We start from the raw sequence: 15,611 nt of genomic DNA, 5'->3' as shown, positions 1-15,611 counted from the left end.
CCTTTTGACAATCCCCGGGTGAGACTTTTGGTGGTTTGTCGGTCTAGCGGTCGTTGCAAAAAACGTGAATACACAGACAGATGACGAATGGTATTTACGAGCAAAGAGTACACGCCCTCCGTGCGATCTTGTTCTAAGCCTGCAACATGTTCTTCTGACACCTTTATTTGAGCGGTGTATCGGTAAACTGATAGCTCCCTGAATCGCTGCCAAAAAAAGAAACCTGATTACGTTCATGAAGCAAAAACATACTTGCTTATAATTCGCAACACTTCAGTCATCACTGCACTGGAAAGCGTGGGCACAGGACTGTAAAGGGTAGGAACTTGTGGCGCCACCTACAGGTGGCGCTACACGATTATTATTATTTTTGTATGAAGGATCGAGGCTCATGAAAGAGCTAACATTTATCACACAAAAAATCAAAACAGACACACAAAGTACATAATAATGGGAGCTGTTTGATAAGGGGAGTGGTAGACAAGATGGGGAGAGAAGGGGAAGCACACAAACACAACATTTGAGAGCAGGGATATCTGTGGGAGGGAGAGGGCTTGGGGGGAGGAGAAGGGGGTGGGGGTGTGAGAAGTATAAAACGCAAGGATACTACAAGCACTTCCAGGAAAAAAGTTGGTATTTCAAAAAAGTGGATCTGGGGTGAAATTAGGGGGGTAGAAAAGATCAAGGTTTTGGATGGGGGAAGATAAGAGATGGTGGTGAACAACTGTTTTAAAGACCTGGAAGGAGGAGTGGGATTGAAGAGAGTGAGGGAGTTTGTTCCAGAGGTGGGAGAAAAGAGGAGTGAAGGTGAGCAGAGAGTCTTGATTTTGGCAGTTTAACCATAAGAGGGTTGCAGGCGGATCTTCTGCGACCTGTAGGAATATTTGCGGGACAGAGCCCAGAGAGAGCTGCGGGGGCAAGGCCGGAGAGGAGTCGGTAGAAGACAGAAAGACCACCAACCTGCCTGCAGTGAGTAAGTGAGAGGCCCTCGGAGCTAGCTTCATCGCGGGAGATTCCAATGATTCTGAAAGCTTTGGTTTCAACAGAGTGAAGCCGAGCTAGGTGTGAGGCAGGAACACCAGCCCAGAGGGGAGAACAGTATTCCATTGAGCTGCAGATTAAAGCCTTGTATGTGGTGAGGAGCTCCGGTGCGCCAAGGATGGACTTCGCACGACGGAGGATGCCCATTGCCCAGTCAGCGGCCAGATTTGAAATGTGGTTTTCCCAGGAAAGATCATGGCAGATCGTGAGACCCAAAAGCTTGAGTGACAGAACATCTTGGAGAGGATTGTTTGACCAATAGAGATAGAGAGGATTTTCAAGAGAGTCGGAGAGATCATTAATGAAGACCAGAAAAAGCACAGGGCCCAGAACACTGCCATGGGGAACTCCAGCCTGAACAGGAAGCGGAGATGAGAGAAACCCATTCAGGGCCACACATTGACTACGAATAGAGAAGAAGTCCACAAGCCATGCGTGGATTTCCATGGATACCATCGGAGGAGAGTTTGGTGAGTTGAGCGGGGTGCCAGACCGTATCGAAGGCACGTGATATGTCAAGGGAGACAGCTCTGATTTCCTGTTTGGCATTGAGGACTGCCATCCATTGTTGAGACAGCCAAAGCAACATGTGCAGAGTCGAATGACCTGGTCTGAATCCAAATTGATGATCAGAGATCAAGCCATTGGAGAAGAGGAAAGATTTGATATCCGAAGCAATGATGGATTCCATGACTTTGCTGATAAATTGGGAGAAGGCTGATTGGTCCGCAGTTGCAAGGATCTGTTTTTGAACATTTTTTTGTGTGAAGCGGTGATGTTGGCTGATTTCCAAGCTGATGGCAGATGACCTTGAGCAAAAGAGAGGGTGAAGAGAACAGAGAGAGGGAGTGGAAGAGCAGGATTTTAGGACCCGTGGGCTGATGCCGTCAGGTCCAGTTGCAGAATCAGAGTCGATGGTTGACAGAAACTTCTCCACCTTGTCAAATAGAGATATATACTTTTGCATGGAGAATTTGTGACACCTTGCCCCTATTCTTCTTCAAGAAGAATTCCTATTGTTCAAATTATTCATTTACATCGAGACCCCTATTCTTCAAGACCACCCTCAAACATAAAACACCCCTGTTCGCTAATTGTGGCTAATCCTACAGAGCAAGTCTGGATGTAATCGGGCCAGAACTTTTGAGGAGTAACAAACACCGGCCCGTGAATTATAGTAAAGATTATTTTTCTTAAAATCGAAGTTGAATTCCTTTTCTTAAAATTCTTTTAAAAGTTCTTTCAAATTCTTCAATCTTAAAAAATACTTTTAAAATCTTCAGTTTCTTAAATCTTAAAAATTCTTTAAAAAGTTCTTAAAATGTAATTTTTCGTTAAATTTAAGTATTGACACACGCTTCAAGCACGAGATGGCCAGTTTTTAGCTCGTCACCAAAGCTTTGAGGATCCAGGGTTTGGTCGTTCATGTGCTCCTGTGATTGGCGACTTATTCACAGGGCGAGGCTTAACCTGTTGTGCACCAATGGAAACCCGGTGCCCCCTTTAAGTTCCGGCGGTGTTGCTGTCCGCGGGAGACTGGCCCACATTGTGGACCGTTGTCCCCTCTCCCCGAATAAGGTACCAATTTGCCGCCAGCATGATACCTAGTCGCTTGGTCAAGGCCATTGGTCACAGGGTGGGTCCCCTTGACAAAGACCTCATTAGTACCGTGGTGGATGGCGACAAAATTGTCAAACAAATATCCAAACAGGAAACACTGGTTTTTAAATTTAGGACGTTATAAAGAACACAAATAACGAATGTGACGTGTTAGATGAGGTGGTGTAGGTGTGCTTCAGTTATATATACGGCTCACTGCTCTAGAAACATTCAGACTGGGCATGTTTTTTTGCTGAAGTCCTTCACGAACTGTCTGTCCATGCCTGACGCTCGACTGAAGGTGGCACAGGAATGTGGAATTTATTGATTCCATTGTTGAGCATTCACCGTTTCCGCATTGTTTGTTTCCTTTTGGCTTCCCACCTGTGCAGCACAGGTACCTCGCTCGTATTTATATATTACTGAAACGGAGATGGATACTTCCACGTCTTGAGAGAGCTCCGTTTCACCTTAAACCTGGACATGGAGATAAGAACGAACGAAAAATACACACAAGTACGTCGGAGACGGATGGGACCGAAGACCGCGCCGAATACAACTTCGATGGGAGTGAAGACCACGAGGGCGGAGGCTTCGGTGAGACAATCAAAGGACTGCGCACGCAGCACCATGCAGGTGTCACACCATTGTCCATTCGACATGCGTTTGCGACGCGGCCGAGGCCTGCAGCTTGGTGGCAGAGCCGGATTTATGGGAGGACCAACGGGACATTCGTGCTGGGTTCTGTCGACTCCCTGAGAACAAGGGACAGCTAAAAGCTTCGGTGGGATCGAAGACCGTGCTGACTATAAGTTTCGATGAGGCCGAGGACCGTGTTCGTGACGTCCAGCACACACACTTGATTCGGACATCGCAACGGTCGCACACGTACATTGCGGGAATGGTTTATGTGGAAACACTTCGTTCACGTTTAAATTATCAGTCTATCTGTGCATAAAAAGCCTGCAGACGTCACGTATCGTTTGCTCGCTTTATGCAGTACATGTTGGTTTAGTCTTTGGACGGTATAGTTTGCATATGCATCTTCGGCGCGAAATATATTTTATACTGCACTGCATTTTTTTTTTAAAGTTGCGTTCACCTTTTCACATCGCTATGGTTATATTAATAATTTTAAAACACCGTTATAAGTATTAACATCGAATCTAGCAGTGAAATAATATGTTGATTTTAAGACGTCCTATCTATCCGTCGTGTTCACGTCGATGTTATGAGTGGATTTCTAAAAAGTCGGTTATTGCGACAGCTCGGCGAACCGTCATTGTCACCCCTCGGATGGATCGTTAAGCGCCTTTTTGAACGGAGAAACATCATTTTCGAGCAAGCTGCTGTGCGCCTCGCGGTCTTGGAGCCGGACCACCAGGTCTTTTTGCACCTCACACAATGACCTCTCGGTTTTCTTTTGAGCTGGAGGTATTGGTGATCGATCTTCTCACGTTCAACAGGGCTTTCTACCTCTTGTCCCTCTGGCGTCAGTTTTAGTGGGTAAACATCGTTCCCACTGCACTGACGGATCCTGTTGGCTGTTTGGGTCTATTTATCGAAGTCCTTGAGTTTTGAGCTCGCAGTGCGGCAAGCACGAGATGGTCTGTTTTTAGCGCGGCAAGCACGAGATGGCCCGTTTTTAGGTCGCAGCGCGGCAAGCACAAGATGGCCTGTTTTTAGCCCGCAGCGGGGCAAGCACGAGATGGCCCGTTTTTAGGTCGCAGCGCGGCAAGCACAAGATGGCCTGTTTTTAGCTCTCAGTGCGGCAAGCACGAGATGGCCCGTTTTTAGCTCGCAGCGGGGCAAGCACGAGATGGCCCGTTTTTAGGTCGCAGCGCGGCAAGCACAAGATGGCCTGTTTTTAGCTCTCAGTGCGGCAAGCACGACATGGCCCGTTTTTAGCTCGCAGCGGGGCAAGCACGAGATGGCCTGTTTTTAGCTCGCTGCGCGGCAAGCACGAGATGGCCTGTTTTTAGCTCGCTGCGCGGCAAACACGAGATGGCCTGTTTTTATCTCGCTGCGCGGCAAGCACGAGATGGCCTGTTTTTAGCTCGCTGCGTGGCAAACACGAGATGGCCCGTTTTTAGCTTCGCTGCGCGGCAAGCACGAGATGGCCCGTTTTTAGCTCGCTGCGTGGCAAGCACAAGATGGTCTGTTTTTAGCTCGCTGTGGGGCAAGCACGAGATGACCCGTTTTTAGCTCGCAGTGGGGCAAGCACGAGATGGCCTGTTTTTAGGTCGCAGCGCGGGAAGCACAAGATGGCCTGTTTTTAGCTCTCAGTGCGGCAAGCACGAGATGGCCTGTTTTTAGCTTGCAGCGGGGCAAGCAGGAGATGGCCTGTTTTTAGCTCGCTGCGCGGCAAGCACGAGATGGCCTGTTTTTAGCTCGCTGCACGGCAAACACGAGATGGCCCGTTTTTAGCTTCGCTGCGCGGCAAGCGCGAGATGGCCCGTTTTTAGCTCGCTGTGTGGCAAGCACGAGATGGTCTGTTTTTAGCTCGCTGTGGGGCAAGCACGAGATGGCCCGTTTTTAGCTCGCTGCGCGGCAAGCACGAGATGGCCTGTTTTTAGCTCACTGCGCGGCTAGCACGAGATGGCCCGTTTTTTAGCTCGCTGCGCGGCAAGCACGAGATGGCCTGTGTTACGTGTTCCTCCCCGACCTCCTTGTCTCGGTATACCTCCGAACCCCGAGAGGAGCCAAGGCAGAAAAATACGTTACTCTGGGTTAGAAATCAATAGTGAAACCACACCCATGATTATAAACAAACAAATATTGTATTGAATATCACACCAGAATAACGGTACAACCAATGCAATAGCAATCAAAATTACACTTCATACATCTTATGATGGTACCATCAGCTAACAGGCATAAGGTAACTCACTGCGTTCCCAGTGAGTGAAAAAGAGCGCTCCTCAATGTCTCTATAACTCCCAGGTGATATGCTCCTGCGAGTAGTGATGAGGCGATTACTGAAGCGTCGACAAAGCGCAGACAGTCACGTGGTCCAAACCGAAGGTAAACTGGCAGCAGGATGGGAAGTCCCAAAGGCCCCCTCCAGACGTGCATGTTCACAGCTCAATCAGCAAACCGCAACGTAATTGGAGACGAAGCGGTCGCACACACACGTCCCCAACAGACGGTAGGATGTTGGGGTAAAGCTGACGCGAAGCAAAACCTTTGTAGGTGTCCGAAGCGCGAGGTTCAAAATGGCCGACGGCTCTTACTTGAGTCGATGCGACGAGGCGAGGATTCGTTGAAATCTCAGCGCCCAAACCTGACCGCAGATTTCTCAATTCCAGCGATAATTCCTATCGCCGGATGTCCTTTCAAGGAACTCAAAATTCCCTCGCGACTTTCGGTAGACCACGCTCGCTACGAAGCCTCGACGTCACCCGTCTTCTCCGACTTTGCTCGCCACGCCTCTTCTTCTTCTTCTTCGTCCTTCCGGTTCGGTTTCCTGTATCATTTAAAGTTAACCTTTTTAACTTTTGATAACTGTTCATGAATGCTAAACCTTTTGAAGATAATAATATTACATAATATCAGAAATATGTCAAGTGGGTGAAAACCACAACAGCAGAAGTGACGAATCCGTAACACCTGTTTTTAGCTCACTGCGCGGCGAGCACGAGATGGCCTGTTTTTAGCTCGCTGCGCGGCAAGCACAATATTGGCCCGTTTTTAGCTCGCTGTGGGGCAAGCACGAGATGGCCCGTTTTTAGCTCGCTGTGCGGCAAGCACGAGATGGCCTGTTTTTCGCTCACTGCGCGGCTAGCATGGAATGGCCCGTCTTTAACTCGCAGTGCTTCAAGCAAGAGATAGCCTGTTTTTAACTCGCAGCATGGGAAGCACGAGATGGCCCGTTTTTGGCTTGCCGCGCTTCAAGCATGAGATGGCCCGTTTTTAGCTCACAGCACTTCAAGCATGAGATGACTCGTTTTGAGCTCGCAGCACGGGAAGCACGTGATGGCCAGTTTTTAGCTCACAGTGCGGCAAGCCCGAGATGGCCCGTTTTTAGCTCGCAGCGCGGCAAGCACGAGATGGCCCATTTTTAGCTTGCAGCGCGGCAAGCATGTGATGGCCCGTTTTTATCTCACAGTGCGGCAAGCATGAGATGGCCCGTTCTTAGCTCGCAGCGCGGCAAGCACAAAATGGCCCGTTTTTAGCTTGCAGCGCGGCAAGCATGAGATGGCCCGTTTTTAGCTCGCAGCACGGTAAGCACGTGATGGCCCGTTTTTCACTCGTAGCGCTTCAAGCACGAGATGGCCCCTTTTAGATCTCAGCACTTCAAGCACGAGATGGCCCGTTTTTAGCTCGCAGTACGGTAAGCACGTGATGGCCCGTTTTTAACTGGCAGCGCTTCAAGCACAAGATGGCACCTTTTAGATCTCAGCACTTCAAGCACGAGATGGCCCGTTTTTAGCTTGCAGAGCTTCAAGCACGAGATAGCCTGTTTTTAGCTCGCAGTGCTTCAAGCACGAGATGGCCCGTTTTTAACTCGCAGTCCTTCAAACACGAGATGGCCCATTTTTAGCTCACAGCGCTTCAAGCATGAGATGGCCCGTTTTTAGCTTGGAGATGGCCTGTGATGGCCCGTTTTTAGTTCGCACCACGGCAAACACGAGATGGCCCATTTTTACCTCGAAGCACTTCAGGCACGAGATGGCCTGTTTTCAGCTCGCAGCATGGTAAGCACGTGATGGCCCGTTTTTAACTCGCAGCGCTTCAAGCACGAGATGGCCCCTTTTTCGATCGCAGCGCTTCAAGCATGAGATGGCCCGTTTTGAGCTCGCAGCATGGTGTGCACGTGATGGCCCGTTTTTAGCTCGCAGCGCTTCAAGCATGAGATGGCTCGTTTTTAGCTCACAGCGCGTCAAGCATGAGATGGCCCGTTTTTAGCTTGCAGTGCGGCAAGCACGTGATGGCCCGTTTTTAGCACACAGCGCTTCAAGCATGAGAAGGCCCGTTTTTAGCACACAGCGCTTCAAGCATGAGATGGCCCGTTTTGAGCTCGCAGCACGGTAAGCACGTGATGGCCCATTTTTAACTCGCAGCGCTTCAAGCACGAGATGGCCCCTTTTCAGATCGCAGCACTTCAAGCACGAGATGGCCCGTTTTTAGCTCGCAGCGCTTCAAGCATGAGATAGCCTGTTTTTGGCTCGCAGCGCTTCAATCACGAGATGGCCCGTTTTTAGCTCGCAGCACTTCAAGCATGAGATGACCCGTTTTTAGCTCACAGCGCTTCAAGCATGAGATGGCCCTTTTTTAGCTCGCAGCGCTGCAAGCACGAGATGGCCCGTTTTAGCTTGCAGCACCTCAAGCACGAGATGGCCCATTTTGTGCTCACTGCACGGCAAGCACGAGATGGCCCGTTTTGAGTACGCAGCATGGCAAGCACGAGATGGCCAGTTTTGAGCTTGCAGCGCGGCAAGCACGAGGTGACCAGTTTTGAGCTCGCAGTGTGGCTCACTCCTCTCCACCTCTTACTCCTCTCCACCCCTCATGCCTCTCCACTCCTCTCTCTTATCTCCATCCTCACTCCTCTCCACCTCTCACTCCTCTCCACCTCTCACTCGTCTCCACGTCTCACTCGTCCCCACCTCTCTCTCGTCTCCACCTCTCTCTCTTCTCAACCTCTCTCTCGTCTCCACCTCTCTCTCGTCTCCACCTCTCTCTCGTCTCCACCTCTCTCTCGTCTCCACCTCTCTCTCTCGTCTCCACCTCTCTCTCGTCTCCACCTCTCTCGTCTCCACCTCTCTCTCGTCTCCACCTCTCGCTCGTCTCCACCTCTCTCTCGTCTCCAGCTCTCGCTCGGCTCCACCTCTCGCTCGACTCCACCTCTCGCTCGTCTCCACCTCTCGCTCGTCTCCACCAATCGCTCGACTCCACCTCTCTCTCGTCTCCACCTCTCTCTCTCTCTCTCTCTCTCTGTCTCTCTGTCTCTCTGTCTCTCTGTCTCCACCTCTCTCTCCTCTCCATCTCTCACTCTCCTCTCCATCTCTAACTCTCCTCTCCACTCCTCACTCTCCTCTCCACCCTCACTCTCCTCCACCTTTCCTATTATTTGTACAACCATGAACATATTGTAATAGTCATCGGTCTCATCCCATTCGCCTGGTTAGAATTCAAAAGTGTTATGTCAAAGAGACCGTCGAGGTCAGGTGATTCAACGGCTCCGCTACCGGATTGGTGAACTGCTGAGCCAACCAAGCCCTACTCTGCTGGGCAATTACATGACTTATCTGATATGTGCCGAGTGCGCCTTCGTCACATGACGCCATGTTGTCCACTGGTACGGAGACTGTGACAAATCAACTCTTAACGGGACTTACCAGAACCACCAAATTAAGCTACCAGGACAATGAGAATTCACCCGAGACCAAGTATATTTAAAAGTGATGGCTCGGGGAGGGAATTTACAAGAAGCAATCAATGACAATTATAATGCAATAAAAAACCCCTTGCCCTTATTGATCACACATGCCCACTAACCAAATGACAAATGTGAGCCTTATTTATTTATGCCTTATCTGGGCCCTCCAGACATGCCACTTGGGATAGACAGAGGGAATCGCAAGACAGAAATACCTTGCGTTGTCTGACAGGGCACCGCAGGATGAGCAACATTGTGGGTCGCTTTTGACTGCCGCAATGCTTTTGTCAGGAGCCCGACGTGAGTTGTGGGAGGGGAGTCATGGCTGGCTGTATGGGGGCGTGGCGTTACGTCACATCTCTGGAGATTTGCCGCAGCCTCTCCAACGTCATCGGTCCTAGGCATCTGCTTTGTCGTTACAATGCCGCATACCTTTATCTACTTGGGCATGTACGTTATACGTGACGCACCACACCCCATCAATCTCTCTCTCTCTCTATCTCTCTCACCATTGCCTGAGGGAGCCAGTTGATGGGCCCATAGACCACCCCACGCTACAGATGATGGGATGCCTTGGAGGAACTTGGAGCTGTGGCGTCTTTTCCTGAAAAGATAGCGCTATACTAACAAAACACTAAAAATAACATTTACGACTGATAACAGAGTGGAGAAGTATCAAAGAAAGGATCAATAGGATTGAGACGTTTAGACACACACAATAGGGAAAGGTGGACATCTCTGTCCGGACAGAATAGGGACGGTTATCTAATATCACATTTAATTACTTTTACGCTTATTCTGAACACTCATTAAGGAAATAACTACCCTACATTGAGCATTTATTAACCCATTGGAGTAACTTCCACAGCGATATATAGTGTTGGATGACGCCCTAGATCGGAGCAACAAGCAGACAAACTGAAATAGATTGCACTTTATTGTGATATTCCAATTTCACTGTTATTGCATTTCAGAACTGATGTTTGTTCTTCCATCTGATCGTTTTATTTTTGCAAAAATGTATTTCCAATACTGGACTTGATATTTACTTGCTTTGCAAAATGACCTGGTTTGTTTGTTCAATCATTCGCAGAGCCACACCATTATTCTCTATACCTCCTGCCCCTATATTACCTCATAAATGAGTAAATACGCAGTGAATTAACTTGGTTAATATTGTTATGTTTGTGGGGGTAGATGACGTAATACCATAGTGAAGGCACGATTGTATAGGTATAGTATGGACCGTGGATGCGTTGGAGACGTCTTGATGTAATTAAGTGTGGAAACTGGAGCTTAAGATTGTTTACGTATCTTCACACGGGGGGTGGAGCTGTGTTATCGAGGTAGGGATTAAAGTTAGTTCTACCCAGTATGTGATTGCCCCCTGTGGTTTTTCCCCTACGTTTTTACATTTGCAAGGTCAGCCATGCAACCACCTCCATTAACCAACAATAACCGACATAACTGCCGACAGAACCCAGAACATTCCTGATTGGGCTAAACCCTGCCTCCACGAGGAGATTGTAACCGGCAGGCCACGCCCTGAGCTTTGTGATTGGTCGTGGAGACACGGGAGGGGGGGGGGATCGGTGGAGCTCGGTCATTGGTCAGTGTTACGTCAGAGCGAGGAGCTTCGAGCAGGAAGAAGAAGAGCGTGTCCTCTTGGCTTTTTCTCAGTCGTGGTCTTGTTGTATGATTTTTATTTTTTTTATCACACATGCCCACTAACCAAATGACAAATGTGAGCCTTATTTATTTATGCCTTATCTGGGCCCTCCAGACATGCCACAGGGGATAGACAGAGGGAATCACAAGACAGAAATACCTTGCGTTGTCTGGCGTTTTCTTCTTTTTTTTTGTATACAAGATCGAGGCTCGTGAAAGAGCTAACATTAATCACACAAAAAGTCAAACCGACACACAAAACACAAAAAATAAGGGGATCGGCAGACAAGATGGGGAGAGAGGGGGAAGGACACAAACACAACATTTGAGAGCAGGGACAACGGGAGAAATGTGGGAGGGGGAGGGCTTTGGGGGAGGTGGGAGAGGTATAAAACGTATGAACACTGCAAGGACTTCCAGGAAAGAAGTTGGAATTTCCAAAAAAAAAAAAGTGTATCTTGGGTGAATTCGTGGGGGTAGAAAAGATCAAGGTTTTGGATGGGGGAAGATAAGAGATGGTGGTGAACAGCTGTTTTAAAGACCTAGGGGGAGGAGTGGGATTGAAGGGAGTGGGGGAGTTTGTTCCAGAGGCGGGAGAAAAGGGGAATGAAAGGGTGAAGGTGAGCAGAGAGCCTAGATTTTGGCAGTTTAACCATAAGAGGGTTGCAAGCAGATCTTGGGCGACCTGAAGGAATATTGGGGGGACAGAGCACAGAGAGAGCTGGGGGAGCAAGGCCGGAGAGGAGTCGGTAGGAGCTAGAAAGACCACCAACCTGCCTGCGGTGATTGAGTGAAAGGCCCTCGGAGTTAACTTCATCGCAGGAGATTCCAATGATTCTGAAAGCTTTGGTTTCAACAGCGTGAAGCCGAGCTAGGTTTGACGCAGGAGCACCAGCACAGAGGTGGGGAACAGTATTCCATTGAGCTGCGGATAAAAGCCTTGTATGTGGCGAGGAGCTCAGGTGTGCCAAGGAAGGACTTGGCACGACGGAGGATGCCCAGTCGGCGACTGGCTTTGGAGGCCAGCTTGGAAATGTAGTTTTCCCAAGAAAGATCATGGTAGATAGTGAGACCCAAAAGTTTGAGCGACAGAACTTCTTGGAGAGGATTGTTGAGAAAGTAGATGGGAGGGTTTTCCAGTCGGTCCTTTCGGAGAGACATTGTAAGAGTGTGCGATTTGTCAGGATTGAAAGACATGTTCCACTTGTTTGACCAGTCTGTGATTTTTTTCCAGGTCTGCAGAGAGGGAGGCGGCTGCAGACTGCCGATCTGAGGGATGAGGAATGGAGCGGCAGATAGTGGAGTCATCAGCAAAGAGATAGAGAGGATTTTCCAGAGAGTCGGAGAGATCATTGATGAAGACCAGAAATAGCACAGGGCCCAGAACACTGCCTTGGGGAACTCCAGCCTGAACAGGAAGAGGAGATGAGAGAAACCCATTCAGGGCCACACGTTGCCTTCGACCAGAGAGGAAGTCCGCAAGCCATGAGTGGAGATTTCCATGGATACCATAGGAGGAGAGTTTGGTGAGCAGAGCTGGGTGCCAGACCCTATCGAAGGCACGTGATCCAGTCACGTGAAAAAGTAAGTACACCCCATGTAAAGTTTTGACTTTATCAACATATTTCAACATACAGCTATTTGATCTTCATTTCAACAATATTGAGAGACAAAGGTGATATAATATAACAAATATCATGAAACATTTACATTTTGTTGTCCATTGTATCATTTAAATAAACATAAATGCAAATTTCACATGTGGAAAAAGTAAGTACACCCTTGGCCCCCTTTGGCCCATAGGTGGTATTGCCCCCTTTGGCAGAAACAACCTCAAGTCGACGTTTCTTATAATTGTCTACCAGTCTCTGACATCGACTGGGAGAAATTTTTTCCCACTCCTCCATACAGAATTATTTCAGCTGTGCGATGTTTGAGGGGTTTCTTGCATGCACAGCTCGTTTCAAATCCCCCCACAACATCTCGATGGGATTTAGATCCGGGCTTTGACTTGGCCATTCCAGAACCCTCCATTTCTTTCTTTTCAGCCATTCCTTGGTGGATTTACTGGTATGTTTAGGGTCATTGTCATGCTCCAAGGTCCACCTTCGGTTGAGCTTCAACTTTCCGACAGATGGCCTCACATTATCCTCAAGCACTCTCTGGTACAATAAAGAATTCATCGTGGATTCTATGATGGTGAGCTGCCCAGGCCCTGATGCAGCAAAGCTGCCCCAAACCATAATATTTCCACCACCATGCTTTACAGTTGTTATCAGGTTCTTATGGTCAAATGCTGTCTTTGGTTTTCGCCAAACATGTCTTCTGGTACTGTGACCAAATAGCTCTACCTTTGGCTCATCTGTCCAGAGCACATTGTTCAAGAAGCGCTGGTCTTTGCCACGGTGTTCATTGGCAAACTTTAGTCTTGCTCTGATGTTCTTGCTGGACAGCAAAAGTTTCCTCCTGGCACACCTCCCATGTAGATCAAATTTGTGCAGCCTCTTTCTAATGGTAGACTTGTGCACTTTGACATCAACAGTGGCAAGAGCTACCTGTAGGTCCTGTGACGACATTCTGGGGTTCTTCGAGACTTCTTTCAGCATCTTGCAGTCTGCTCTAAGGCTGAACTTGCTGGGGCGGCCTGGCCTGAACAAGTTGGCAGTTGTTTGGAATCTTTTCCACTTGTAGATGATCTTCCGGACAGTCGAATGATTGATTTCAAATTGTTTGGAGATCTTTTTAAATCCCTTCCCAGACTCGTAGGCATCTATAACCTTCTTTCTGAAGGCCTCAGAGAGCTCTTTTGATCTAGGCATGGTGACGCCGCACACTTCAACAACAAAGAGCAAACCAAACAAAATGTCTGAGGTTTAAATAAGACAGGTTCCTCCAAGATCCTCTCCAATGATGTTCTAATCATTTGCACCTGAGCTGGTGCACCTGATTGTAATTTTATTTGAAGTAGTGATAAATGTAGGGGTGTACTTACTTTTTCCACATGCGAAATTTGCATTTATGTTTATTTAAATTATACAATGGACGACAAAATGTAAATGTTTCATGATATTTGTTATATTATATCACCTTTATCTGTCAATATTGTTGAAATGAAGATCAAATAGCTGTATGTTGAAATATGTCGAAAAAGTCAAAACTTTACATGGGGTGTACTTACTTTTTCACATGACTGTATGCCAAGTGAGACAGCTCTGATTTCCTGTTTGGCATTGAGGACCTCCATCCATTGTTGAGACAGCAGAAGCAACATGTCCAGAGTAGAATGACCTGGTCTGAATCCAAATTGATGATCAGAGATCAAGCCATTGGAGAAGAGGAAGGATTTGATATCCGAAGCAATGATGGATTCCATGACTTTGCTGATAAATTGGAAGCAGGCTGATTGGTCTGTCGTTGCAAGGATCTGTTTTTGCACCTTTTTGTGTAAAGCGGTAATGTTTGCTGATTTCCAAGATGCTGGCAGATGACCTTGAGCAAAAGAGAGGGTGAAAATAACAGAGAGAGGGTGAGATAGAGCAGCAGAGCAGGATTTTAGGACCCGTGGGCTGATGCCGTCTGGTCCAGTTGCAGAATCCGTCGAGGTTTGACAGAAACTTCTCCACCTTGTCAGGAGAGAAGGACACAGAGTCCAGGAGCAGTTGGGTTCGACTGGGAAAGGTGGGAACAGAGAGAGATGGGTTTGGGACACAATATTTTGAGGCAAACACAGAGTTGAGGCATTCGGCTTTGTCACGTGCGGTGTCAACTGTGTAGCCATTTGAGGTAAGGGAGGGGATGGAGGGGGAACAAACACCAGAAACGGATTTGACCAGATGCCACCAGGATTTGCAGGAAGGAGACAGGTTTGAGAGTTCAATCTTGAGTGTGGAGAGATAGTGCTTCCTGGCACTCCTGAGGGTAGACACACTTGTTCTGAGCTTGTTGGAAGGAACTGAGATTGCCTTCAGTTGGATTTGCCTTCCAAGAGGCAAAGGCAAGTTGTTTCAGGGCAACTGCCTCACCACAAGTTTCAGTGTACCATGGACGGGAGGAAGGGTAAGACAACTGAAGATGAGATGGGATAAATCTGTGCATGAGAGAGAGCAGGTTGCTTTGGAAGAATTCCCAGGAAGAATTTATGTTAGAGGCAGTAGAGATGGGAGACCAGTCCAGATGATTGATGGCTGCTTGCAGACTGTGCCAGTCGGCCTGAGTGAAATGCCAGACTCGTCAGCACTGAGGAGTCTCTCTGAGAATGGCCAGAGAGATGTCCACTTTAACAAGCACATGATCAGAAGAACCGATTGGAGCAGAAGAGCAGCAGACATTTGCAGGGAAGTTAGTCATAACCAAGTCCAGAAGAGAAGATACCCCATTGACTGAGATCCGGGTCGGGAAATTGACAGATTGTGTCAGTCCCAATGAGGCGCAGAAGTCCTTTGCTAAGGTGCCATGGCTGGTGAGAGATTAACCCACACCCAGCCAGCTGGCATGATGACAGTTGAAGTCGCCACATATGAGAAAGAGAGAGTTTGGATGAGTTGATAGAAGTTGGTCCATGTTGTCCGACAGCGAAATGTAAATGGAGTCATCACTTTTTGGAGGACGGTACAGAACACATATGAACAAAAGGTGGGAACAGAGAGGAAGCCATAGCCAGAGGTACTCCTGGGGGTGGGGTGGAGAGAGGGCAGTGCAAGGAGAGTGAGGAAGAGAGTTTTTGATAAAGATAGCCACCCCACCACAAGGACGAGGCTCAGGTCTATCATACCAGAGGAGGGAGTAACCAGGAAGAGTTATTAAGGAATCTGAGACATCTTGAAGGAGGAATGTTTCTGTTAAGCAGATCAAGTCTGGATTGTCAGAAGCAACCTGTATGGAGAGATCAATCAGGTTTGAGCGAAGGCCCCGGATGTTTGAG

The 15,611-nt window shown here is 48.2% G+C and overlaps 1 protein-coding gene across 3 annotated transcripts in view; it reads left to right on the top strand.

Moving 5' to 3' along the window:
• The first annotated feature begins 3,093 nt into the window (after window positions 1-3,093).
• LOC137424605 (putative methyltransferase YdaC) overlaps window positions 3,094-15,611 on the top strand; it is a 34,114-nt gene continuing 21,596 nt past the window's right edge. Inside the window, exon 1 of one of the 3 annotated variants that reach the window (XM_068112245.2) lies at window positions 3,094-3,237. In XM_068112245.2, the coding sequence (XP_067968346.2) occupies window positions 3,124-3,237 (114 nt within the window). In that variant the 5' untranslated portion in view covers window positions 3,094-3,123. Of the gene's footprint in view, window positions 3,238-3,811; window positions 4,025-9,254; window positions 9,473-15,611 lie in introns of those variants that run through there. The other 2 variants (XM_068112228.2, XM_068112235.2) reach the window with 2 other exon arrangements.

This window comes from Myxine glutinosa, chromosome 1 (genome assembly GCF_964187855.1).
Source record: "Myxine glutinosa chromosome 1, kmMyxGlut1.1, whole genome shotgun sequence".
Classification (NCBI taxonomy): domain Eukaryota; kingdom Metazoa; phylum Chordata; class Myxini; order Myxiniformes; family Myxinidae; genus Myxine; species Myxine glutinosa.
Note: the sequence above shows the minus strand (reverse complement) of the source record. Positions and strands in the feature narration are given on the sequence as shown.